The sequence below is a fragment of the Sparus aurata genome, chromosome 12 (genome assembly GCF_900880675.1).
Source record: "Sparus aurata chromosome 12, fSpaAur1.1, whole genome shotgun sequence".
Classification (NCBI taxonomy): Eukaryota; Metazoa; Chordata; class Actinopteri; order Spariformes; family Sparidae; genus Sparus; species Sparus aurata.
In genome coordinates, this window is record NC_044198.1 from 4,406,476 (window position 1) to 4,432,645 (window position 26,170).

A 26,170-nucleotide genomic window follows, 5' to 3' on the forward strand; every position below is an offset into this window, starting at 1 on the left:
TTAAAAATGTCAATTTAAAGGTTTTAATTTGAACAGACAGAGAATGAAGCAATATGAAACTTTCTAAGGTTTAAAACAATGTATATTCTGACTCTTCAGACGGTTAAAGAGAGCACAAACTGCTGGCTGCCTGGTGCCCACAGGAAAAAGCTCCCTCCCTTTTAATTAGACCAGCTCACCAGATTAGGCCTCATTAGGCTGCAACACTGGAGCGCAGCTAAAGCCCATGCAGGCCTCCAGCGCATCCCACTTTAATTGCTTCTGTAATGGCCTCAGCTCGGGCCTTTGAAATCCCATTCCTGGGGGTAATCAGCCATGTTTGTCTGAGAACCGCCAGCGTTTCTTACTTCTTCGTCAGTCTGAAGCAGCTAACTGTAACTTGCTGCTACACACTTATTGCAGCTGTAGCTGCTCAGAGGCTACAATATTATTAGTTCTTCTGAGAGGACTTAATTTCTTTTCATACACAGTTAAGAGCAACAAAACCCGAAGACCTGACTGAAAAAAAAAAACACAAAGTGCAACACAGAAAACATGACTCATACACTGTAGTACACATCACAACAGGATATTAGTGCACTTCCTAATCCTCCGACACTTGTTCATAAACTATAAACAGGTGAGCTCACACTGTAAAAACTTGACCATTACTGCAATAAACATTTAGAATGCACAGTATATGTCACTGCTGCTAAATGGCTTGTAGAATATTCTTTCCAACACAATTACAAACACTGTATGGACTCTAAAAGTGTCCATGATGTCTGATGACCATTAACGGCTGAAGAAGAGAAGGTACATCATGAGAAAGCGTAAAGAAAGGCCATTTATATGGAGGGTGCGCTGTGATCTGTAGTACTGTTGTTGCATTCCTACCAAAGTCAGGAATCATTGTATAAATCTCCTTAATGCTGTACGCAGAACAGCTTACTTACTGGAATCAGGTTTAGGCCTTTGGGGAATATAGGTGAAATACAGAGAAGAAGCCCCACTGTTCTACAAACAAACTTCTACAACCTTCTCTTTCTTCATATACATATGTAACAATTTAACAACAAAGGCTGAATCTATGGCGATGTTGCTTTTAAGGACTGCACAGGTTGTATTTGGATGGCTTGATGTTACGTATCATGTCACGTTATGTCATCATCACTGAAAGAATCAATGGCCAAAGCTACAGAAATAAGATCCATCTGTAATACACCATAGTTTTCTTTAACATGAAGACGTTAAAGGGGACATGTCACTAAAAACTCCCTTTTTTTCAGTCCTTGTGCCGATAAGTTTCAGCATCTGGAGTGCCTGATTACCTACAAACTGTGAAGTAAGAGAGAAAAATAAGATATACCCGTCAGTTTTTTTGTGGGCTGCCTCGGTCAGAAATAAAGTCATTTAAATATTCCCGTCCCAATCTGAGTAACCCCAGCATGACTTGAGAACTACCTCTGCAAAGGTCTGCTAACATTGTTCTTCTGGTAAGTGTCAGACTGCCGGATTAGCATTATGTTGAATGAAAGAGTTTAGCACAGCTGCTCTGTTGTCAGCTGCACAGACCAGTACATTTTAGACCAAGTGGGTGATAGGGGTCACATAAGTGAATGGCTTGTTTGTCAAATCACATAGCTGTAAATCACAGCGGTGGGGGCACGACCTCTGAGGCTTTGACAACATGCGAAAACATATCTGTGCTTGTTTGACACCTCCGCTGCCACAACTCAACCCAAGGTGAAACACTGTGTGTGTGTGTGTGTGTGTGTTGCTGCTGCTGTGAAACAAAAAAAAAAACAAAAAAACGATATGGCGCCATTTAAGATAAAACAAATGTTCAAACTGCAGGAATTCATTTGCTTGGCAACCGTGTGTAACTTTGATTAGCATCCAGCAGTTAGCTTGCTAACATCATACAAAGACCATTACAAAGCTGTAACATTAGTGGCCTGCTGGGTAGTGAGAATTAAGCTAATGAGGATCATAATCCGTCTATGACATGTGTAGTGGTGAAGTTTTTGTTTATTCAGGAAGCTATAAACACCAGTGGAGCTGACCCGAGACAAAACTTTTGGAAAGCATGAATCATTTACACACCAAAACATGGAAATCTGTGGCCCAGCTTGAACTGGATAACAGGGTTAATTAGAAATAAGGGCCTGACAAGTCTCTCTCTCTAAAAGGTAAATAAAGGCGCTTTATACACAATTTGTAGTTAATGGGCTAAAACATGACAAAACCTGGTTTGGTCCTGTATAAGTGCATTTTAGCTACCAGAAGATACCAGTTTTGTACAAAAGTTGGAGAACTCAAGCTCTTCTGTCTTTGGTAGGAATGCCATCACTTCCCCCGACACACTGTGTAAAAAAAAAACAAAAGAAAAACCCAGACACTAACATGTTTGTTGAATATTTCATAGGGCATCACACAGAGAACAAGTCTAAGTATCAATATAGGTGTTTTGTTGTTCAGCTGTCTCTTGAAGTGTGGAAGGAAACGTCCTGCAGCTGACATCACGACTCAGGAGATCCATACATGTTTCCTCAAACCAACATATGTTCACACTACAGGTGTGCTCTCACTGATTGTTTTGGAAATATACTTCATCTTCAGCAGGAATCACATTGCTGTCAGTGTTGCTTGTTTATTCAACACCAACACTGACTGGCTCGCTGGGTAAAGGTTACAGATGATTCCGCTGAAATCACACAAACGTGATACTTCCATTACAGTCTTCCATGTCAGTTCTTATCAGTAATATGGCCATAGTTCACAGCAGACAAGATTCTACTGTATCAACACTTTCCAACCATCCTCAGCATTCTTGAGCCTCCAACAAAACACTGGAGCTGTAGCAGTATGACCACACCCAGACTGTGGAGTGACAGTCCATCAGAATGAAGTCAGCCAATGGCGGGATTTACAGGAAGAGGAGGAGGGTAAAAGAGAAACAGAGGAGAGAAGTGGGGGAGAAGGCACACATCTGGTTTTCCATCTTCTTCCTCCTCAGCAGACCTGTAACAGCAGATACAAGAGGTAGTAAATGGCACTAGTAACACCTGTGCTTTCACACCATAAATGCATTTTCATCCAACAGTTCAGCAATTCCACAACAGAAAAGTGTCTGCATGCGGAGGAGGTCAGGGACAGATGGATGGGTCAAACAGTCATGTCATGTATATTTATGCACCTAAACTCGAGCAAGTAATGTAGGTACATTTTCTAACTTATGAAACATAGGTAAATGCGTTATTTTAAGCTGAACCATAATGTTTTCCTAAACCTAATGAAACTGAGAGTGTACAGCAAGGGTCTGGTATGCCTGTCACTGGTACACTGCAACAGTCATGTTGTCATGTCTCTATCACATTTTCTAGACAGATTTCCATCATTTGACAATAAACTGGTGCTTCTTTAATTATAATTTTTAAAATGAGCAAACCAAAAATGTTAATTTAAGAAGGGTAGGCAAAATAAGCTGATGCTTCAGCCTACACCTTTTCGGTCAAAGTGTATTGTATTGCTTGTTGTGTTTTTTTTTGTTTTGATTTGTTTTTGTTATTGATTTATTTTGTTTTTGTTTTGTTATGTTTTTGTTTTGTTTTGTATTTATACTTTTATATTTGTCTATTGTATTTGTCTTTTTTTCTTACAAGACCGAAATAAACACACTAAACTAAAACTAAACTAAACGTCATCTCTTTGTGCCATATCCCAAGCGGATTATTAGTGTCACCATCATTTAATCTCAATGTGTCCCATCTGCAATATTCACACAACAATAGTGGATAGAAATGCACATTCATTCAGGAAATTCGGTTACATTTTGGGCCTCATTTGGAGGGAAACTAAATATAGACTGCCCATTGTGTTCTCTTGATCTCTTTTCATACTGCGACTTTAACCCAGATTTATGTATGTATGAACAGTTTTCTGAATTCTGACTGACTGCCAAAGACAGTGTATAATACATAACATATACAGTGGTTGAGACAGACTCTCTACTTGGGTAAGAGCTTAAGCTTTTATTGTCTTCATTGTGTAGTGTCTATGTGTTGTAAAAAGGTTTATAAAAGAGTGCACATTTGAAAAATGTCAAATTAAAGGCGTTTCTTAAAGATGATGATAAGTGTCAATGTTTTGTTACTTGGTATCAGATATTGAATAGTTTATTCTGAAGTCTATAATGATCCGACTCACCTTCTGGTCAGACATCATGCTGCTGGTCTGCAGTGAGGTTGGGTGTCCACTGAGCAGACCTGCTCCCGGCCGGTCATGTTCACAGAAGATAGTCCCGTTGATGTAGTGAAAGCGGTCACCGGGGACCAGGCGGTTCCTGCAGGTTGCACAGGTAAAACACTGCGAAGAAATATGAAAGAAGAGATGCCGCTGTGACTCTCTTGTACCATCTCATAACCACAATGACCACACTGATAACAGCGTGACGATGTGCTAATGTAAATGTTTGAGTAATTACATAATGCCACTCACCTTGAGGTGGTAAACGTTGCCTTGTGCTCTCATCACCATCTCACTAGCTGGTATAGACTGTCCACACGCACTGCAGGCTCCACTGTGTCCAAACAGCCTGCAGATGAAACCATCTGTCACTATTAACAGCTACTGGACATGATGCACAACTCACACAGTATGTTTCCAAAAGCACAACTTTGGTGCCCAAAGTTGTTTTTTTTAAAGCTTTTCACTTTATCTTCACTCTGTCCATCCTTACTACCACCATCTTGGCCGTTTTCAAATTGACACACTTAGCACCTAAACCTGAAAGTCCTCCAAGTTCCTTTCATTTCAGTTATCTAAGGCTGAAATTAAGAAGACATTTTTGCCATAAAATATTTCCCAATAATTATAGCAGTGTAGTTCACTTCAGATGCAGGGTTATTATTGTTACCCTCAGCAGTCCTCTGCTATTTGACACTTTCAAACGAATTTTTGCTGAACACAGTTCAGACTCCAGTCGTTATATGTTTAGTTCACAAATGAGAGCGAAGTGTCCTGACTGAGTGTTGAGCAGATGTTCATCTGTTCATGTGAGCTGAGCTCTTCCTGTCATGTTTCAGAGATGAGGTCTGTCCAGCAGGTAGCTTTGTCACAACCCACTGTTCACTGAGCCCCACCCTCATGAAGTTCTTATCTTGTTTTGTCAAATTCTCCCTTTTCAACACAACACATACTGCATGCAGTTTGCGATGATGATTGGTGGCAGATCTACCACTCACAGCTCATAGTAATTTTTTAAACTTCCAGGCTCTGAAGTCACTTAATTAATTGTGCAGTCTTCATCCTGCAGAAGCAGACATGCTCCTGCAGCCGTGAGGCTGATGTCATCATACCTTTACAGAGGTCTGTCGTGTTGAATGGATGGATCCATGACTCAAACAAGCTTTTCTGGATCTGTCATTGTCTCACCTACACCTCAAACAGTGCACCAATGCGGACCTGTGTGCTGCTTTTGAATGAAACACAGAGCTTGTTTTGACATTCCCAGGCTTGTGATTACATTGGTGCAGTAATATAAATCCATCTCATGACTCAGCCTGCAGCACAAACTTACTGCTTCCTTGTTTGGTCGAGTGTGGCGAGGCTGCTTGGTTGTATTGAGTGTTGGAAAAGATCCTCATAGTCTGTGAGATTTGTCTCATACCTGCGCTGCTGTATGCTATGTTCATGTGTTGCCATAGCAACAACAGCCATGTGAATTTGCTGTTGTGTGGCACCTCCAGGTCATGTGCATTATTTACAAGCCATCTATATTTCATTTGCATCCGACAGAAACACCTCAACCATGCTGGCCTCTGGTGAGAATAATCTCAACTCACTCTGACTTGAGGAGTTTTTCTGTGAAGAACATCAAGATCTGCAGCATCAGCACATTTGGGAAAGGCACAACTTTTCAAGTCATTTTCCATTCACCCCAAAGCTGATGGAAAGTTGTGGACTTGTTTTAATATGTATATGTATGGCTCCATACAAGCCCCTTTTTTAAACACAAATGTTCACTATTATGCTAAGCTAAAGCATTAGCGTACGCAAGCTCCAACGCATGTTTAGAGTGTAAATAACATCTTCTTTAATCAGTTTGGGATCTTGGAGCATTTCAAAACAAGTTTCCAGCTACTTCAGCTGTTTAGGAGACACTGCAACACTGTTTTGCTGTGAAGATCTAGAAATGTTTTGTGGGCTACGAAAATTCACCTGACTTCCCATCTGCATGGAGGGGTTTAGGAGTAATGACACGGGTGAGTAATGCCTGAAGTTTATGTTGTTGGTGAACTTTTCCTTTAAGCAACATCCCTGGCAAAAAGAGCACATTCAACAAATGCTCACAGACATAAAGCAGTGAAGAAGAAGAGAAGAAGTCAGCTCTGTGCTCTCTGACTGTGGCAGCACTCAGCAACAGTCAGTCTTGCTGCGTCTACCAGAGGCTGGAGGCATGTCGGCTCCTGAGCTGCAGCAGGTTCAGGTCTCTGCCATCATTACAAGCTCTTGTGAGAGCGATGCCTTGTGACACCTACTTGACCACTTTGGGCTCACTCTCTCTCTCTCTCCCTCTCCCTCTCTCTCTCCCCGTCTCTCTCTCTCTCTCTCTCTCCTTCAGCGACTGCACAGAGTAATGAATTTTTTATCTTAATCCAAACAGTCATTTAATGAGAACGCCTGTGAGGATTCCTGTTCTTCTTAATTAAGCCACCCGCCCACCCACACACACACACACACACACACGCTTCTCCAAGCTCAGTTACAGCTCATCCTGCTTTACTGACATGAAGGGTGAAGATCTGAGGACCCGACCTGAACCAGGCCTCAGGTCAGCACTTTCTAGTGCACCTCAGCTCTCCAACTTAGCTATTGGTCTCGAGCCAGAGAGCCAGAGAGCAGTCTGCTAACATGACCAACAAAACTGAATAAATAACAGTCAAGTTTAAGCCAGACAATATTAAGTCCTAGCACAGCTGACAAATAGTACACAAGGATAAATGGCCACAACAAAAAATCATTCTACAGGTCAACACAGGACAGAAATTCACATGATGGACCCTGACATGCACCTTGATGAGTGGGACTTGAGTCGACCATGAACCAGTTCGGAGCACCAATTTTACACGTAGGTGTAACATGTTGATAGGTGTTTGGGAGTACTACTGTATGTGTAATAAAGTAGTATGAAGCCTTTTGTGACTCCAGAGGAACCTGCATGCAGTCTAACAGAATTCCTCCGATTGTTCCTTAGTGGCTACGTTGCATTGTGGGTAATATAGGCACCAGGTTTTAAAAATCAGTCCACTGGTCTAACATTACACTCCTCTAACACTTTTGGATTCATTATATACAGCAAATGATCAGAATCAATACAGAAGATAAGAGATGTCACCTGTTTTTCTCTGAAGCCACAAAACACTGTACACTACTTTGCTCACATATGCAGCAGTATTGGTGGTGTTACCTTTTAAGTCAGGGTTTGTCTCCCTGGTTTGGGGCTATTTAAGGAACAAAGAAAGCCTGCATGTGGGCTTCAGGTGAGTTGGAAGCATGCTATTTTTGTTTAACAAGCATATTGAAAACACATCTGCTGCTCCTTTGTGATCGATGTGGTAACAGATACTATGTGGCTGTACTTTTCTCAATGTTTTAATCGATATTTCCTAAACAGTGTAAACTTAGGATGTGATGGTATCACATTTTTACGATGCAATTATTATGGCCACAAAACAAACAAAACATACTATTAACGTAATGTTCATCAAACTTCCCTGAAATACAGTGAAACCACACCACTATGTTGTCTATGTCTTAGGATCGACCAAACTAACTGTAACCTAACAAACTTTAATCAAACTGCCAACGGTGAAACACCATAAAGAGAGGCAGACTGAGGCACCACGGCAGCTCAGCTGATGGAACATGCGCTGCATGTACAGAGGCTGTGTCCTGCAGTGACCGTGGGTTTGAATCTGACCTGTCACTCCCCTCTCTCACATCCCGTTTACTCTCAACTCTCCAAGCTTATATTAGACAGGAGTCTGATAAAGAAAGGTAGGCTGTCAAGAACTAGAATAACTAGAATTAAGTCTGAATGCAGCTCAGTGTCTGTGTTCCTTCAATTCATAATGGATGCTATCTATGTAAACATTTTTGAAAAGATTTAACAGAGGGGTCATGAACAAGGGCAGAGTTGTATTGAACTATTGGACCTGTGATGGCCACTAGCATCCAACAACACAATTATTTACAATGATTTATGTGTACTTATTTTCTCCAGCAGAAGAACAACATACTGTCCATCCTAATCACAGCTTCTTCCGTACCTGACTGGATCTTCTGCTCGGTACAAAGCAATGCACAGCGGTCACAGCAATACGCCTACACAGGCGGGTTCACACCGTTCATACACTCTGATTTTATGATTACAGAGTCTGCTTTCACCCCAACCCTAATCCTTTCAGTAAACATTTCCATGAACACAGTCATGTCAAGGTAACAAATGTGGTGGCACATTTGATCAGCAAAACTAAAAGCTGTAGTTGTAAAAAGCTGTGAAAAAAACAAAATAAACGTACATGCACTTGTATGTTAGTAACCCTTAGCGCCTAAATCATAGCACTTACGCACTTAAGGTATCCTTGATAAATAGCAGCTACGACGCTCAGATGAGGGCTTGAAAAGTGTTTCTATTTTTTCTTTTTTACTTTATCGACAGTGATATGTTGTGGTTTCTTTCTTGTAACACATGTACTTATTGTAAGTCGCTTTGGACAAAAGTGTCTGCTAAATGCCCTGAATAATGTAAATGGAGTTAAAGTCTCCAAAGGTATGAGTCAGGAGTTTTAATCAGTCAAAGAAGTCAATCAGCTGTTCATTGTGCACAAATGCGCATTAATGTAGAGATACACATGTGTTTTCTGCTGCTGGAGGATCGCTGCAGGTAATGTCATTTATATTTTCTTCAATAAAGATGTATTACTCCCCTCTAATCCCACCAGTTATTAATCAGGATGATACTTTCTATGATCGATCGCACCTGATCCATGGACTGAGGATCGTGCACACATGATTGGACAGATGATTGTGAAATGGCAGGACAGAGGGTCCAGCAGCCAAGGATCACATCTTTTCCCTCAGCAGTGACAAGCGCTCCTGGTAATTATGTGCCAGGCCATGGTGCACCTGGCTCTTAAAGGGAGTGCGAGACGACACTCAGATTGGTTTAATTTATGTTCCGCCAAAAACACACCCATGACTAAATACAACCTCTTTGCTCTGTACGCTACACTTTGCACCCAGATTATCAGCTGTTGATGTAGCAAAACTGACTTGGACACTGCCTAAATGCACTCACCTTTTATTGCCCACAATCAGTAACTCTGCAACCTAATAATAGGAACATATGTGTCTTTATTCTACTAACAATCTGACAGTGAACTAGGCAGGGACGTGCAGTATTAGACATAGCTGTTTACATGAAAACAATACAACAGGGCCATTACAGTCAGTATATGATGTTGACACATACAACTGATGAACCTGTAATTATTAGTGCTGACACAGAAACCATAGAAGCACAAATTCAACACATTCATACAACCTATATGCTAGAGTGCATGTAGGCTTTTCAAACACACAGGCTCACCCAGCCAATGTTCTGATCTCTCTAGTAACTTTACTCTATAGTAGTGATTATAACATCAAATAAGAAGATTTTCAAAACGCATGTCCAATAGTCGGCCCCTATACAAGGTGAGGACTTCCAAGACTAAAAAGTCTCTCCACAGGCACACTGGATGGAAGCAATTTTTTTCCAGTAGTGGATTATCTTTATGAAAAAGGAACTAAAGAACAGATTACTTTAATTGCTAATGTGTTAAATTACTCATTCCAATCCAAAACAAATCTGAGTTCTCTAACTAATTACTTTGTAACAACACTGCTAGTAGCAATACAATACAAAAAGGTGTTTGCTTTTGGCCATGGCTCACCATTAAGTTTTGGTTTTTGGTCCTCCAAGAGAAACGTTTGGCCACCCCATCTAGTTTCTATTAGCTACAGGAAAATCTTAGCGTTCATCTGCTTCACTGAGAAGTCACATAAAATACAGGAATAAATAGTTTTCTGTATGTATGTGATACTAAGTTAGTGTGAGTTCAGAGATGAAATGTGGTATTGGCTATCATTATCATGTAAATCTAAAGAAACACTGAACTGAGTCCAGCCCAAGTTTATAACCACATTGATTAAAACTGAGCCGGTCGAGTTAGCTTGACCTCAGTCTGGTCACAGCTACAACAAGAACCTCTCTACATCCAACTTCAGATATGGAAGAATACCACTGTCACAGCACATGAATATCAATCAGCTGTTTGATATGTACCTGAATAAACATGTGTATATCTGACATGTCTCAAATGTGGACTAAATGTGGATCTTCTTCAGGACACAGAGACCTCTCATGACTATGCAGTGTATCTTCTTGCACATGGTGGTGTAATTTGAGTGTACAGTATGAGCTCTATTTATTTCAGGAGAGGTCCTGAAAAGCCAATGTATTATTACTGGCCTGACATACAAAGTGTGCTGTGTCTCAGCTCCACCTCAGCAGGCCTTGAGCTGCGGCTTTCCACATCCAGCCTGTGTTTGCCCCGGAGACGTGGCCACCAACAGAATCCCCGTCTGTGTTACATCAGGCTGCCTCGCAGACACTAAATGGCTCACTGTCTACAGAGAACACAACACAGACACAAGCTGGCTCTCTCCTGTTTTACTATCACCAGTTTAACATGTACTTTGTGTGCTGTCCATCCTGCTCAAGCAGTAGCGCCTTCTTCCCTTAGGTCTGCCCTTTCACCTGCCTTCTTCTCTGTATCTGCATTAGCTTCTCTCTCAAGCAGCAGGCTGACGTTCTGATTGAAGTCAACATGTCAAACGACTGGTGTAGACTCCATGTGCTGAAACTAGGCATCAGTGAAGTGTATTTTATGCATATGCATCCTCCATTCACTATTCAGTGCATATAATCCTGGTAGATGATGAGTGAGGGTGGTTGATCATCAGACCTGTCAACCTCAAGACATCACAGCCTGAACCAGAACACAAACTTAATCAGGGTGTCTGGGGATGTGATGCATTTTTCTTAATAACCACTTATGGTAAATCGCAAGAAAGTTTCAGAGATGAACAGTGTCCCTGTATCCATAGTAACGCACTGTCTCTCCTGCCTGCCTACAGTGTAGAGCAGATGAGACGGAGAGAAGCTGCTGACTCTTCTGCCGTCAGCAGTTACATCAGTTATACGGCTTGGCGTGGGAGCATGTGAGAAGTGTTCACTGGGTGAGTCTCACAGTCAGTGCGTGACAGCTGGCAGCCCTGATCAAAGTATAATCCTGATAACAATCCACATTGTAAGAAAATGTATTGGTAATCTGATGACATCTTTTGTACTTTCTTCTGTTACTGACATACAATACAGTTTTGTTACAGTTTTTGTATCCTAATTAAATGACACTGCTCCACTTATTCTGTTTCTCCACATGCCTGCCTTTTTACAGTGTGTAATTTAGTGATAGTGAAATGTGTGCTTTTAGAGCCTTCTGGGCAATGAGCGTTTACAAAGAATAGGCTGTAGGAGGAACGGGCTTTTGTTCCAATGGGACGTTTTTCAAAACTAATGGGGTAATCGACCTGCTGAAAATTGGAATTGCAACAATGAAGCTGCAGCTCATTATTTGACAAAGCCAAAGTACACTGAATTGCAGGCAACACGCGTAACTGGCTAAGCATGCTAACGTTGAACAGACAATATGGATCATTACATGGTGTTCTTTTGGCTCACATTTTATTTTTTTTAATTATTTTTTTGTCCTTTGTATGGCTTTATTGATAGGACAGCTTTAGAGATGACATGGAGCAAAGGGCCTCAGGCCAGGACTCAAACCTGGGGCCGCTGCAGCGAGGACAAGGCCTCTATACATGTGACGCCTGCTCTACCAACTGAGCTAACTTTCTGTTTGACATCAAAACTACAAAGTTTTAGCAGGTCTCAACGTGTCATAATTTTTTTGACTAACTGGTTTGCAAAATTGGTTTCATATGACTTTTCCACCTCTGCCAAATGTTAAAGCCTTTTGATAAAATGTGAAGTATCATGTAGATGAAGCATGTTTGTCTATGCATTTTAAATCCAAATGAGTTGTCTTCGAGCCTTTAGTACATCGGTTAACATAACAAGTTTAATTACCTGCAACCACGTAATTTGAGAAATGATCATTTATGTAATTTTTTTTTCAAAACAAGAGGAGCTAAAATAACCAGGTTACAGCGGCTCAACTGTAAAGACCTGCTGCCTGTCTTTGCCGTATGTGACAGTCACGTCATGTCTCACCTGATGTAGTCGTTCTTGCAGAGGATCATGCCTCCTTTACTGTAGCAGGTGCTGCTGTACTCGCCCAGCTGGGCGTGGCAGCACGAGCACTTGAGGCATCGCGTGTGCCAATACCGCTCCATAGAGAAGAGCAGGAAGCGGTCTGCAATACGACCTCCACATCCTGCACACGACCTTCCCGGTGCACCCCCGCCACCGCCCATCACTGCCACCGTGGGTGTCTCCACCCTGCTGTTCACCATAGCAACCTGAAGACAGGACAGGGGACAAACAATTGAAGCAGTGGAAATGTAAAGAAACATTTTGTGGTAATAGCGCAGGTTTTTCAAAAGTACTGATACTTAAAGGGTAACTCCACCAGTTTGACACACTAAACTGTGTGAACAAGTGTCGGGAAGTACTACTTTCTATGTAAAAAGGTAGTATAAAGTCACTGGAGGCAGTCTAAGTTGCACTGTGGGTAATGTAGGCACCAGGTTTAGAACAGGAAGAAGACCGCATGGAATAAAAGGTGATGTCTCTGTTCTGCTCTATTAGTTTTCATCATTTGTTTTAAAACTCTCCACATGCCTACTCTCCAAAGTAGGCTATTGCGGAAGTAACCAGGGGGGTGCTAAATTCAGGCATAGCTAAAAAAAAAAAATGTCATGCTCTCTATGAATTAATTGAATTGAAATCCAGACGGGACAACACACACAGCAACAAGTGTTCAAAGTTGAAACAAAGCACACACACTCTGATCTGGACCTCAATCAGTATAAGTCTTGTTCTAACTTGATAACACGTCCCGTAAGGACGCTCTCTGAAGCAGAGCAGCGTTTCCTCCTCTAACAGATGTTGTGGCCCGCACTTTCTGGAAATGTAGTTTCATTTGATTCAGCTGCTCAGTTCTTCATCATCGCTTTCAGCAAAAGCCAAACTTATTATAGAACTGTTTCATAATTGAAAAGCGAGCTCTAGCTGCTGATGGACAGTGTTAGACATATGCCATCAGGCAGCATTTACTGTATTTCTGCTTTCTTCATTTTTCCATTACAAACTGATTTCATGCACAGCTGGGAATAATATTGCTTTTGAACCACACCGAGTACAGCCATAGCAGTGTGCTACCCAGCAATGAGTCAGCAACACTGCCTCTTCAGCCGCTTCCATGATTTATAATTAGCGCCAACAACAACATAAAATAATTGCAGGGCTAGATTTCATTTTCCAAATGAGCAACAGCAGCACAATTTGTCCTCTGAGCATCTAATTTCAGCAAGGGCATGTTTAGCTTTACGACTAGCCTTCCCACAAGATTATTTGAGATTGCAGCAGCTGGTCCTGTGCAGTGAAGCAGGCTGCCCTCAATACCCTCATTTCCTAGAGTAGACACCTGGCTCTAATCAGCCACAGGAACATCATGTTAAGAAGCCCAAGGCTGCATTCAAACCACAAACAGCCTCATGCACCCAGACCAAACCTTCCCATTAGTGGAGGCTTGTTCATTAATGTGCTCATCTTTTGAAATCTGTCAATTTAATTCCCAAATTCAACTTTAAAATGAACCCACTTGAATCTTGATGTCACCATTCTTAGCATTACATTCTGGCTTCGAGTATAGACAGGACATGATGTTTACTTAGAACATCATATATCTGGTTATTCATATTTATAGGATGGTATCCAGGACTGCATCACTGTATAAACTGAGAAGAGTTACCTCAGCCTTTCAGGATCAACCCAGCTTTGTTCATTTACTAAAGAATTTCCTGTTGAACTTGATTAGCCTTGGTTATGTGCTCAGCAGTAATGGGAGACCTGTACGATATGGGAGACCAGCTCTACTGCTGTCCACTTTCATAATAGTTTTGTTGTCCTGATTAACCACTGACATGCCATAGTATCTGGTTTTTACTCTACAGATTACAGTATTTGGCTTTTAACATGGGGATAATCCTAAATTTTGTGACACATTCAAGAAAAAATACTAATTGCATCGACAAACTCAAGGCTAACATCAGTCAAAAAACAGGATGCAAGGAGTGCTGCTTTGTTGTGGAAAATGGTGTCCCTCTGGTTCTCATCAGTGTAGGGATCTCGTTCTTTCAGAATTGCAAAAAAAAGTCTGAGGCACTGAAGAGGGTGATGAGTTCAAAAGCCTTTAATAAGTCATGGCTGTTGAATCAAAACAACAGTAAAAAAAAAAATGCCAATGCGTTTCATCAGGGCAGTACAAAATAACTACCTTTGGGCTCTTACATTTATAGGTTAGCAGACACATGATCAAGGTCAGGTCAGCAGTTACATGACTGGTGTAGATAACCACATGACAGACAATGCAGGTAGTTGTCACATGATCAGTTTGAGCAGGTTGGTAGTCAGATAATTAGCAAGTTAAAGTCAAAAGTTAAGTTAAGTTAAAATCACAAAATGTGGTCAAGATTATAGGAAAATAAACATACACAAAAAAAAAAAAACCTCTCAGATGCCTTCATAGGAAAAAGTCAAGTTCCCTGTTCAAACCTGGACATTGCGTAGCTTACAGTGTATAGATGTTGTAAGAGCCTTTTTAATCTGTCTCCTCTCCTTACTGAGTTATCTGTATATTCTATCCCTGATATCTTGAGTGCGATGCCGCGGTTAGCCTCTTTTACACCTTTTCCACTGGTCAAAAGTCCCACTTACACCCACTAAGATGGGACTTTTGCGTGCAATGGGAATGTGTATACTCTGCATTTACACCCAAATCAATTGACTCTACAGTAGACCTCACCTCAGCCCGGCTGGGCTTTGATCTAAATGAAAGACCCGGGTGAACACGCTAAATTCTCCCGATTGAGGTGATGACACGTTGTAATATCCAGTGCTGGCGCGTGAATAAGGAAGGAATTTGGGATGCATCTATCCAAGGAAGTTTTATTACTGGACACAGTGTTGGAAGTGGAACTCCATTAATGGGTGTAGCATTAATGCTAGCCTCTCCAACAGTTATGTTTTATGTAGTATTTCTGTTATAATATTTTGATGCTCATGTTGTCACCCATTGTTCCCCACACTATTTTGAATTTAGGACGAGGTCTATGCCAAACACACTTAAGTTTCCTAACTTGGAAAATTCTTCTGTTAGGACGGTTAGCTCGATTTTCTATCAATATACCAACAACTGTAATCCCACCTAAACTAAGTTGAGACTGGAATTTAGACTTATTTCTGTAAAAAGGCCCAAGAACATGATGTTTGCATGCACAATCGTGTAACTGAAAAATCAATCATAACCAGGATCCTCATGTCCATGTCCATTTTTCCAAGTTAAAGAGTTGACGTGAACTATGTAAACACTAAAAACAATGCAGCAGAGCACAGAAATGTATTTGACAAGATTCTGCAGTGTGGTCTTCTAAACCCCTGTTTGTCTGTGGTGTGTGTGTGTGTGTGAGAGAGGCCATGGCAGCTTGTAATGTGAAAAGGAAGGAGCTGTGACATGAGGCCTTCCTGAGGATAACAACTAAAGCCTTGAGGAGGGAAGCTCAGACAATACAAGCTACGGCCAACACTCCCATGTCAGTGAAACCTTCACAACAGATGCAAACCTCCTCATTATAATGAACAAATACACATAGAGGACAGGTAAAACTTTTACCATTCTACAGCTAGCATCAACTGTGCTTTACTATACATGTTCACATGTATATTTATATCATATTCACTGCAGCGCACCGTGTGTGTTTTAGTTTTTTTTTCTCTTTAACATACGATATGTTGAGAGGTCCCCCTGCAACCAAGAGCACAGGCATTGGCTATCTCTTGCCTGAGACCATAACAACTAAAAAATAACTACTGCAAAAGATGAAAAAGAGAGAAAGCGTGAATTAACGTTTAGAAGGCATCAGAGGGGTGCATTTCAAATAATGTTTTGCCAGTGACGGGAACATTAATGTCTTTTCAAGGGCAAAAAATAATCATTTGTTTATATTATATAGATTTATATGTTTTTTATATATATTCTTTTGTATTTTAAATGTTATTTGGCCGTTATATCTGAATGTTTGACTGCCTTATATCTATATCAGCTTTAAAAAAAATGTTAAGCATTCATCTTCATCAATGTGAACATTGACCTCTTTCCTTTGTTGGTCAAAAGAAGCAGTGTTCAAGACGTCACTTTGGGCTCTGAGGAAACTGTTTTTTTTACATTTTCTGACATTTTACAGAATTACCAATAAATCATGGGAAAAAAGTATTATCAATTACAACAATAAATGTCAGTAGCAGCCTGAGCTAGAACATACACATAGCAGGACCACAGCACTGCACCACAGCTGCTCAATGCATCTGAATTAGTGGTTTGATCATAATTTCTGAATTTATCATAAAGCTCAGCCTCTGACTAAACTCTGCCATGTGACAACTGAATTATAAGCAATAAATGTGAAGTGGTTGTTACGTCACATGAATATAATACTTTACTAGATTTACAGTGAGAACACAGGATGTCTTATGTCACCCTGTGCTTCGATGGTCTTGCTGTTTTTCCCCCCATCTATTTCCTGTCTTCGGTGCCAGATTCCTTTGGGCGGCACATCACCAGCCGTGAAATCAATTAGCAGGCCGAGTCTGCATAATACAACAGCTTCCACCCCTGTGAAATAAAGTCAGCGCAATTTGTGGATGGATCAAACAGCTCACGCACCGACAGGATAACTTCTTCGACCTTTTGTCTCTTCTATTATCATTCACTTGCAGTTATCCCTAGAATCTCTTTTGGATAGTTTGCAGCTAGTGGAAGCAGTTCAGATAATAAGTCCTTAAATTCTTCAGAGGTTACCACACGACATACTCTCAATCTGAGCTTAATATTCCTGGTCACACGTGGAACTAATTGCAGAGGAGCAGCCACTGTAATCATCACACCAACACCTGTGTTAATTCAGGACGTTCCAATCTGCCAAATAGCTCCCTGAAACAATTCTTATCCAATTAAGATGTAAATCCTGCATACAATAATCTTCTGCATCACATCGCCTTGAATGTGCCGTCAGTCTCAGGAAGTGGACGCATTAATAATGATATTTCCTATTTTGTTAACCAAGATTGCAAAATCAAGGCCGTCCACAGGTCAGGACGTTTCAAAAACATGTCATCCGTGACCTTATTCTGTTCAATCTGACGGTGTTGACTAGGAACAAATTGTTTATTTTCATGACTTTATTTATTTATTTATTTAATTTATTGGCTCATTCATATTATGAGTCCCATATGAATACATCTTGCATTTTGTAGTAGAATGATAGATAATCATGAATCATAAATGAACCATGTGCCTTGTCCACTGAATATGAAGAAATGATCTCCACCTGGACATGCTGCTTAAGAAGGACTATGTTAAGACTATTTAAAGAAAAGAGTGATTGTATACTTCTGTCACTGTTGAGGCATTCGTCTCTTATGGAAACTATGCATATAGACACATACAGATGCATGTATAGCCGTCTGTTAACAGTATTGTTCACTCTGTTATCTGTATCCAAGCAGCTGGTAGATGCTCAGGTTTGTACTAATGCTCCAGTGTGGAATTCATCCTCTTCATCCTCTGTCCAAATGTTAAAAAAACCTCCATATATGGCTCGATCATGGTCAGAATCACTGAGATGAATTAATTCCCTGTGATCCTTCCTTTGACGTAGCTTCACATAACATGGCTGAGCAACACCTTCATTTAACTTGCGACTTACACTTGATTTTATATCTGTTGATCAAATGCTCCAGGTATTATCTGCCTACGTACGACTCAATCGGCCTATTTATTACACCTTCAAGTATGTCATTACCAGCAGGCTGTTCATACATAAAGTTAACTGGTCAAAACATCTCCTCCATACAGCCATGTGCCAGCTACTGTTGAATAAAAACTGCTTATCACAAATGTAAAATCCAACATTCTGTCTACAACTTTACTACACATGCAAAGTAAAGAAAAAAAAGTAAAGAGACGTAGTTTAAAGAATAAAGAATGACAGGTAAAATCAGTTCATAGATGGACACAGCGCCGTTAGTAGCTGCTGAGCTGAGGAGGACACTGCATTTTAAACACACCACACAATCAAAGTGACATCACGGTGAGTATGAACAGCACGTTAGTATAGTATGTGATTCCAAACACAGCCTTACACATGTGACAGTAACCCTAACCCAAAAGCTCAGGTGTAAATAATGAAAAGAATGATTCTCTGCCACACTGTCATGACTTAGTGCTACACAAGAATAAAACAGAGCTATCCTTAACGTTATAATTAACACCTGTGCTTTAATGACAAGTCAGTGGTGTTGATTTTTTTTTTTGGTATTTGTACTTTATTCGAGAATTTCCCCTTCATACATTTACTCCACTACATTAGGAATCAAATACTGCTCTTTTTTCAAATGTACAAGCAGTGTTGGGGGTAACGTGTTACATTTCTTTTAACGTAAGGAAATAATAGCGCATTCTTAATAATATATCTGCAATGTGATAAAGTTATGCCATGTAATGCGTTACAATCTGCGTTACCATTTATTGTTGAATCCATCCACACGAACATGACCATATTGATATCAGCTCTGTTTGTGTTTAATATAGTTGAGCCAATAAATTCTTTGTTCAGTCTCTGTGTGACTGAACTGAGCTGTTTTTTGTCGGTGATGAAGCCTGATCCTCTGTGCACGCTTCAATTTACATTCCTGAATCAAACATGTCCATGCATTCCTTGCTCTGTGGACTAAAATAAAAAAACATAGAAAAAGAGATGTTTGTCCTATCATGTCATCATAGGCAACAATATTTAAGGTACAGGTCTTTTGTGTTTCATATGACTAAGCCTACAATTAAAAGCATTTAATCCTATCTCATAATATACCAGACGATAATCCCTTGTCTGCCTGCTTATCCCTGTGTCCAAGGCCTTTCCTTTATTTAAAAACACCAAGGCTATAGGTAGCTTCATGACAACTTTAAAATGCTGCTTACTCATCAGGAGATCATCAATAACAAAACTACAATAAGAAGGGTTTGAGGACATTCAAAGCAAACAATATGAACTTTTATGAACTTGCAATTTCAGGGTTTTACCTCTGATTGATTTGATGACATAAATAACTCGTGATTTTAAGAAAGTAATCAAATCTAAATTTGTTATCACAAGAAAAAAAGTGGGGAAATACCTGTGACTGTCTGGGGCTTCCGTACTTCAGATACTTTGGGAATTTGCAAATAAAACTGCCAGCTGTCTTTCTTTCTTCAATTTATTTACTTACATCTGACAATAAAAGTTTTTGTCGATTGTCTAGCGGTGTTTCCCCGATACACACCGCCACTGATTAAATTTGATTGCCGCTGCTTAGGAGAGGAGAGAAGGAGAAGGAGATTCAACTGCAGATGGCAAAGGACAAGGAGAAGGAGAAGGAGAAGAAGGAGTAGAGAGGGGAGAAGTTACATTATTTTGCACTATGGATGCTTCATATCTAGGTCAATTAACACACCTGAGAGTGTGGCTCCTGCCTGCCATGTCCGTTTACATGGAGTTTGACTTTGATAATTATCAATAAATACAGTATGATGATGTGATTTTCCTCTCCCCCACCGAAAGAGCGAGAGATCCAGAGCGGGAAGAGCGGGAGGGAGGGAAGAAGAGAATGTGAAATAAAAGTGGGAGTTAAAAAAGAAACTGCCTCTCACCTGTTGTGCGTATTCTCTTCATGTCTGTGACATGTTTTACACATACAGACACTAAACATGTAAAATGAGAAATGTGAAATGCTGGTATGATTTTGAAATGACTTTCTGCAGGTAGTTTTCAGGTCTATTTTTGCTGAGAACCATCTCAGGCATCCTGTGTAAACAGTCTTCCTGTGAACAAGGACGAGAGGTAACGCCACGCAGCAGCTCTGCAAACACATCCCACTGTGTCCAGCCTGTAATGTTGCCTCGCGTGAGCATTGCACAGTAATGTTACAGCAAATGCTGTCATTCATTATAACACTAGCATTAGCAATACTTGAGTAAACACTAACCTGCTAAATAACCAGTCACCCAGTGGATTTAAACAGTCACCCAGTTGATTTAAACAGTCACCCAGTGGGTGATAGGGGTCATACAAAATAACAGCTCGTTTGGCAAATCACATAGGTTTAGGGTTAGAGGTTAGGGCACACTTTGCAAACATACAAGAAAATGTGTGTGACAGCTCCGCTGCTACAACTTCCTCCAAGGGGAAACACTGTCTTGACTGATTGAGTGAGCAAGATTCTCTCTCAAGCGCTCTTCATTTCATTCTTCACACTAGGGGGTCCAACAATATGTTTTTTCCGGGCCTATTCTGACACTGCTTATGAGATATCAAGGAGGGTGCAGCAAACATTAAAATCTTCAGGTCAAAATTCAGAATAATCAGTGACAGCCCCACCACTTTTATTAGATAACTTTATCTAACAAGATAGATTTCTAGCGACGTTACACATTAAGATTATTCAGTTAATTAACCAATCAGATCACAGACCACAGACCACAGAGATTTGACTGCATCAGAGCCAAAGTCGTATATTTTAAAATCAATGCATTTTCATCTGCAACCGGACACAGAAAAAAAACTGATAGGTCGTAATCATCCAGGCTGAGAATCCGTCTGTCCCTACTTCACACAGCTTCTTCTGTCACTTCTCGTCCGTACAAACAGTCTAAAAACACTGTGAACGCTTTTGAGGGAAGGCCGTCTGAAAGAGCAACCGCTCTTTGTACAATTCAGCCCGCCTTTGAGTTCAACCATTCAGGGCACATTTTGCAACGGATTACTAAGTAAAAGCTGGATACATGAATAAATACCATGTTAATCAGGAGACGCAATAAATACATATGTGACTTCAGCACAGCGTGGTTATAAAAGCTGCTGAATTGACTGACTTTTAGTCACTCCCCTGAGATACACATCTCAAACAAGTTGACCTTTTCTCTTCATTGTTCAGCTGACAGACACTTGTAAACTCTGCATGCAACACAAAAGCCAGTAAATCAGCAGCTACTCTTGTTCTGACAAACGCACTGATGAAGCAGTCAATAAAAACAGGAGCTAATGGAGAGAAACACAGCTGCACTGCAGTCTGGACACTCTGATGAATTACATGCAGTTTTCAGGTTGACAGAGCCAATAATGACTCATTTCGCTCAAACTAAATGCAACAGGCTGATACCACACGCACTGTAAAATCTCCCAAAGGATTCATTTTGTCTTCATTAAGTCCATGACAAGAGGAATATCCTATTAGCATAAAGAGTTTAAGGTTATAACGATATGTTATCTGCTTCCATTAAAAAGCCTCCGTCTCGAGAAAACCTCGTGGATTAAAGCTGCTATCACATTCTGCGCTGGTTAACACTCTGATCTTGTAGCTGCTCTAATAACTCTTAATAATCAGCTTTAGGCATGCAGGGGTTGTTATTCATGATCCACGATGATGACTAGTAACTGAGGTTCTGTACATGTATTAGGATAAGAAAGGAGTCAAATAAAGGGCAGATTATTCAACTAGCCAATAGAAATGTAATGTGCCACAACTTCAATAAAATATTAAAGTTATTGATCAAGCTAAAAAGATTCTGTGGTCCCGCATACTGCAATGAGATCATCTACTGGCCGGACAAAAATCAATTTTTATGAATTGATCATTGCGATACAATCTTCATGGATCTGGATCAAAAATCCCATTCTGATATATTTCTGCTTATCATCTTGTGGAGCCCATCGTCTTGCAGGTGAGAGGAGGTCGTGTGGCTCGGGCACCACGTGGTGACGCCTCAACCTGCTCAGTTTGACAGTCACTAACTACAGGTTCAAAAATGTATCCAGTAACATAATCAAATCACAAATTAACGTGATTTTTCTGTTACTTTTGAATGACCTCAATGCCAAACACGTGCAAATAAAGGTGATAGAAGATGAATATCATTAAGATGTCATGTATGCGCTTGTGTGCATAGTTACAGATGAGTACAGTGTTATTTAATTTAAGATTTGATGTCATCAGAAAACAGTTCCCTTTTTTCGGTATCCTAATTACCTAATCCCATTACATATATGCCATTGCTCTCCCAGCCTGTCTATAATCTACATGTTTGAGACATTTTGTCATTGTAGTCTGTCAACTCCGTCACTTTGTTGTTCTGTTCTGCTTCCTCCTCTGTGAGCCCTTCTGAGCTGTCTTCCTTTTTTTCTGGTAGAAAGTTTTTTTTTTTCCCCTCCCTCCAATCGAGGGACTAAGGCCAGAGGGCGTTGTTCGCTGTACAGATTGTAAAGCCCCTGAAGCAATGTGATTTGCGACTTTGGTCTATACTGAAAAACTGAAGTCTTCGTCTAGGTCTCTGGGAAAATACCGACTGGCATTCATTTTCACTTGTTTCTTTTCAATTGCTTGCCGTGTTCACCTGGACACAGAGGCAGGGAAAAAAGAGCATCAGATTTTCTTTCAAAGGTTCGACCGATCAGCCGTCAGACGCGGGTCCACATTGTTTTCCTGACATTTCGGCTGGAAATTGGGGACGATTAAGCGGCAGTTTACGACCTAATTTACAGCCCAATAGATCTTACATGTGAAATAACACCACTTTGTTGGGACAGTCATTCTATCCAGGAGTTATTACCTCTTTCTGTCTTTTTGTATAAATGCAATCATTGAATCATGGCTCCACCACCAAGCTCACAGTCACTCTGCATCTGAGATATCATTAACAAATAACCTCAGCTCACACAGATCAGGGAAAAGCTACCCAGTGATCTTTCTCCTCCTCCTAATACAACCACTCCTCCTTACTTTTATTATTATTTCTAGCGTCGTCATCATCATTACAGAGTAAGACTTAATAACAACCATAACTGATAAATGGTAAAGTTGTAGCTAATTAAACTTGTGTAATAGTAATTCACTGTTAATAAACAATGAAATGTTTATAAACCATATCGTTGTAAAGACTCAGAATCATCAGTTACAACAAAAAAACAATGGCTCAAAAACTGGTTTATTACGTATCAAACTGTCCCTTAAAAGTCAATTAACTTTTACTTTAGGTTGAATTAACTCTACATCTACCATTCGTTATAATGGTTATTATAAAGTGTCACCCATCACGTTATTTTAATAAGACAAAAATCTCCAATAGAATTGATCCAAACCTTAAAGGGGCACTACGTAGTTTTGGAGGATCTCAGCATTTCAATATTTACAGTATTAACTAGTATTCAGTTTATTCAGTCATGAAAACAAAGAGAGTTTGTTTAGGCAGAGAAAAACTCATTTAAACTACTGACTGCTCCTTTAAACTACAAGCTGTTCCTTTAAACTACAGACTGTTCCTTTAAGCGTCTAACCTGAACAGACGGATCTTCTGGCGGCAGGTTCCTGATCACTCGTGAGTTATTAGTCGTACTATTACCAAAAAAAAATACGGCCGTCAGTCTCCATGGAGGCGATAATGGTAAGACGTGAACATGTGTGATTTTCCAGCGCTGCAGAAGGAGAGTGAAGCTACACTAACATGTCGGACAGAAGGTCCCCTGCTCACCTGGCTGCAGCTGGAGGCGGTCGGGCTGACGAGGTGATTTAGCAGCAGCCTCAGCTCGAGCGGGAACGAGCCGGATGGAAACTTTTCAGCAGCTGTGCTCTCCGTACTCTCCTGTGCTCACCGCCCGGGTACTGTCAGCAAACTCCCCTGCTCTGGTCCCACTCACGATACGAAGGTTTCTGGCCGAAGACAGACGACAACAGCTCAGAAACAGCCGTCCGGTTCCCTTCAGTGTTCTGTCCTTGTTCTTGTCCTTGTCCCGGTCCGTGTCCCTGAGAGGAGGTGAGCCGGTCGCTCCGGTTTAACACGTTTATAAGGCACTCCTCTGATGACGTACGGGGGGGGCGTGGCTCCCGCTGCCTGTCTACACGGGACTGCTCGCTCTCTCTGTTGACTGACTGTATTCGGCTCAGCTCAGCAGGAAACACACATAGTCCAAGTCTCAATAAAGTCCAGAGTCATTTGTTTTGGTCCTGTCTAGTTATGATATTATTGGCCAATTTATCTAACCCGTTCAAAAAGTATGACAATGAATGGAAAACATTAAACGAACACAGACAAGTTACTTGAGTAGTCATGTCTCAAGTTAGGTCTAGTCTCAAGTTTTTAACTTCCAAGTCGAGCCTCAAGTCATTTATTTCCTGTCAAGTCAAACTGCCAGTCATCAAAACAGCGGCTCGGGTCAACTGTATAGTGACCCTTCATTTCTGTATGGATTATGGATGATTTATTTAATGTTTTGACCTCTGATTGGTGTGTGCCCACATACACGATTAATTATTGAATGTAACTATACTAGACCTCATCATTTCCACAATATTCAACCTCATGTTTGTTATAGAAATGTAAAAACACTATTACACATGTGTATTAAACAATTTATTTGATGTGTGATTGATTATTTGTTGGCGCCGGGGGCAGCAAAGTCTCACCATGCTCGGGTCTCCATGTCATTACCAAAGTAAGATGTTCCTGAAACATATTCAACAAATTGTAATATGTTCATTCTTTTATTGTGACCTCAATTCATTTATAAAGAAAAACAAAAACAAAGATAAAAGCAGTGGGCTCTCAGGCGGCACCTGACTCCTGTGGTTCAGTGCAGGAAGCAGGTTCATACAACCAGCTCGTCCACCACTGACACATCAACACTCCTGCTGCTGCTGCTGCTGCTGCTGCTGGAAGACTGTTTTTCCTGCTTTAAAATGTTCAAATTGAGCCATAATCACTCACCTTGTACCGAGGCTGCAACAACTTTTAACTCTTAATTTGTGAACTCTTATCAGTATCAGTGGTGGTGGAGGAAGTATTCAGATGCTCTGAAATTCTACTTCAGTAAAAGTATCACCTGCTAAAAGTACTTGAAATGTAAAAATACACATCATGCAGAATGTCTCCTTTGTATTAAACATCTGGAGCCACCGAGATCCAAAAAGATAATGGTGATATCGCTAAAAAAAATGAATAGATAAAAATGTATCATTCTTTTATAAGACATGACAATAACAATACGTCATTTAGCAATGCCCTTTTTGGAGGGATACATGAACTGTAAGTGCAGAAGACCAACTAAATTCCTAAAATCGGCAACTTTAACAGCGACTGAGCTGATGCAGAAGACACAAAACAATAGACAGAAAACAACAGACAGAATATGACACATAACCAAATAGAAAGATCTAATAGACTGTGATGAGACAAATTGTTGTTGAGTTTGTTTGTTTTTTACATTTAAACCTGGAAGTAAAAACAAATGTCCTATTAAGGAATAAAAATGCATATTAAATCATGTAATTTAAGTATTTCAGGTACACAAATACAAGTTTTCAAAGTGTTTCATTACAAATACGTCTTATTGAGTGAGTGGGAGGGATACACTCGTGGCTTTGGGTTGCAGAGCTGTGAGACTTTTGTTAACCAAACAGGGATCAGGGGAGCACTGCTCTAACCACAGCGTCAGTTCCCTCTCAACACCTTTAATTATGTTTTTTTCTCCTTTTTTTTTTTGTGGTCTGACCCCCCGTTCTGTTTTGTGGTCTAACGAAGCCTAGAGCCTGAACCCCAGTCACACATCACACCTGCAGAGGACTGTAATAAGCACGGCAGAGTTTGAGTGTGTGGGATTGTGCTGCTGAGGGATCCTGAGTCTTACAGGTTATCTGGTTGTGTCCATAGTCTTATTAACCAGTGCAGACGTATATGAGAACACGTTAGGGAACCAAAAT

General features: G+C 40.5%; 1 protein-coding gene across 1 annotated transcript; it reads right to left on the minus strand.

The window, feature by feature from the left end:
• lmo4a (LIM domain only 4a) lies at positions 1–24,252 on the minus strand. Its single transcript, XM_030436564.1, has 5 exons — positions 23,946–24,252; positions 12,380–12,627; positions 4,480–4,576; positions 4,189–4,347; positions 1–3,003 (listed from the first exon to the last, which is right to left on the minus strand). Exons 2-5 carry the CDS (start codon positions 12,619–12,621, stop codon positions 2,995–2,997), a joined length of 507 nt encoding a protein of 168 aa, XP_030292424.1. The 5' UTR covers positions 12,622–12,627; positions 23,946–24,252; the 3' UTR covers positions 1–2,994.
• Positions 24,253–26,170: the final 1,918 nt, after the last annotated feature.

Coding starts and splice junctions, on each gene's coding strand:
- lmo4a (XM_030436564.1), bottom strand. CDS start 12,621: ATGGTGAACAGCAGGGTGGAGACACCCACGGTGGCAGTGATGGGCGGT. Junction 4,577..12,379: donor TGCAAGAACGACTACATCAG/GTGAGACATGAC, acceptor TTTCATCTGCAG/GCTGTTTGGACACAGTGGAG. Junction 4,348..4,479: donor GCAACGTTTACCACCTCAAG/GTGAGTGGCATT, acceptor ATTTCTTCGCAG/TGTTTTACCTGTGCAACCTG.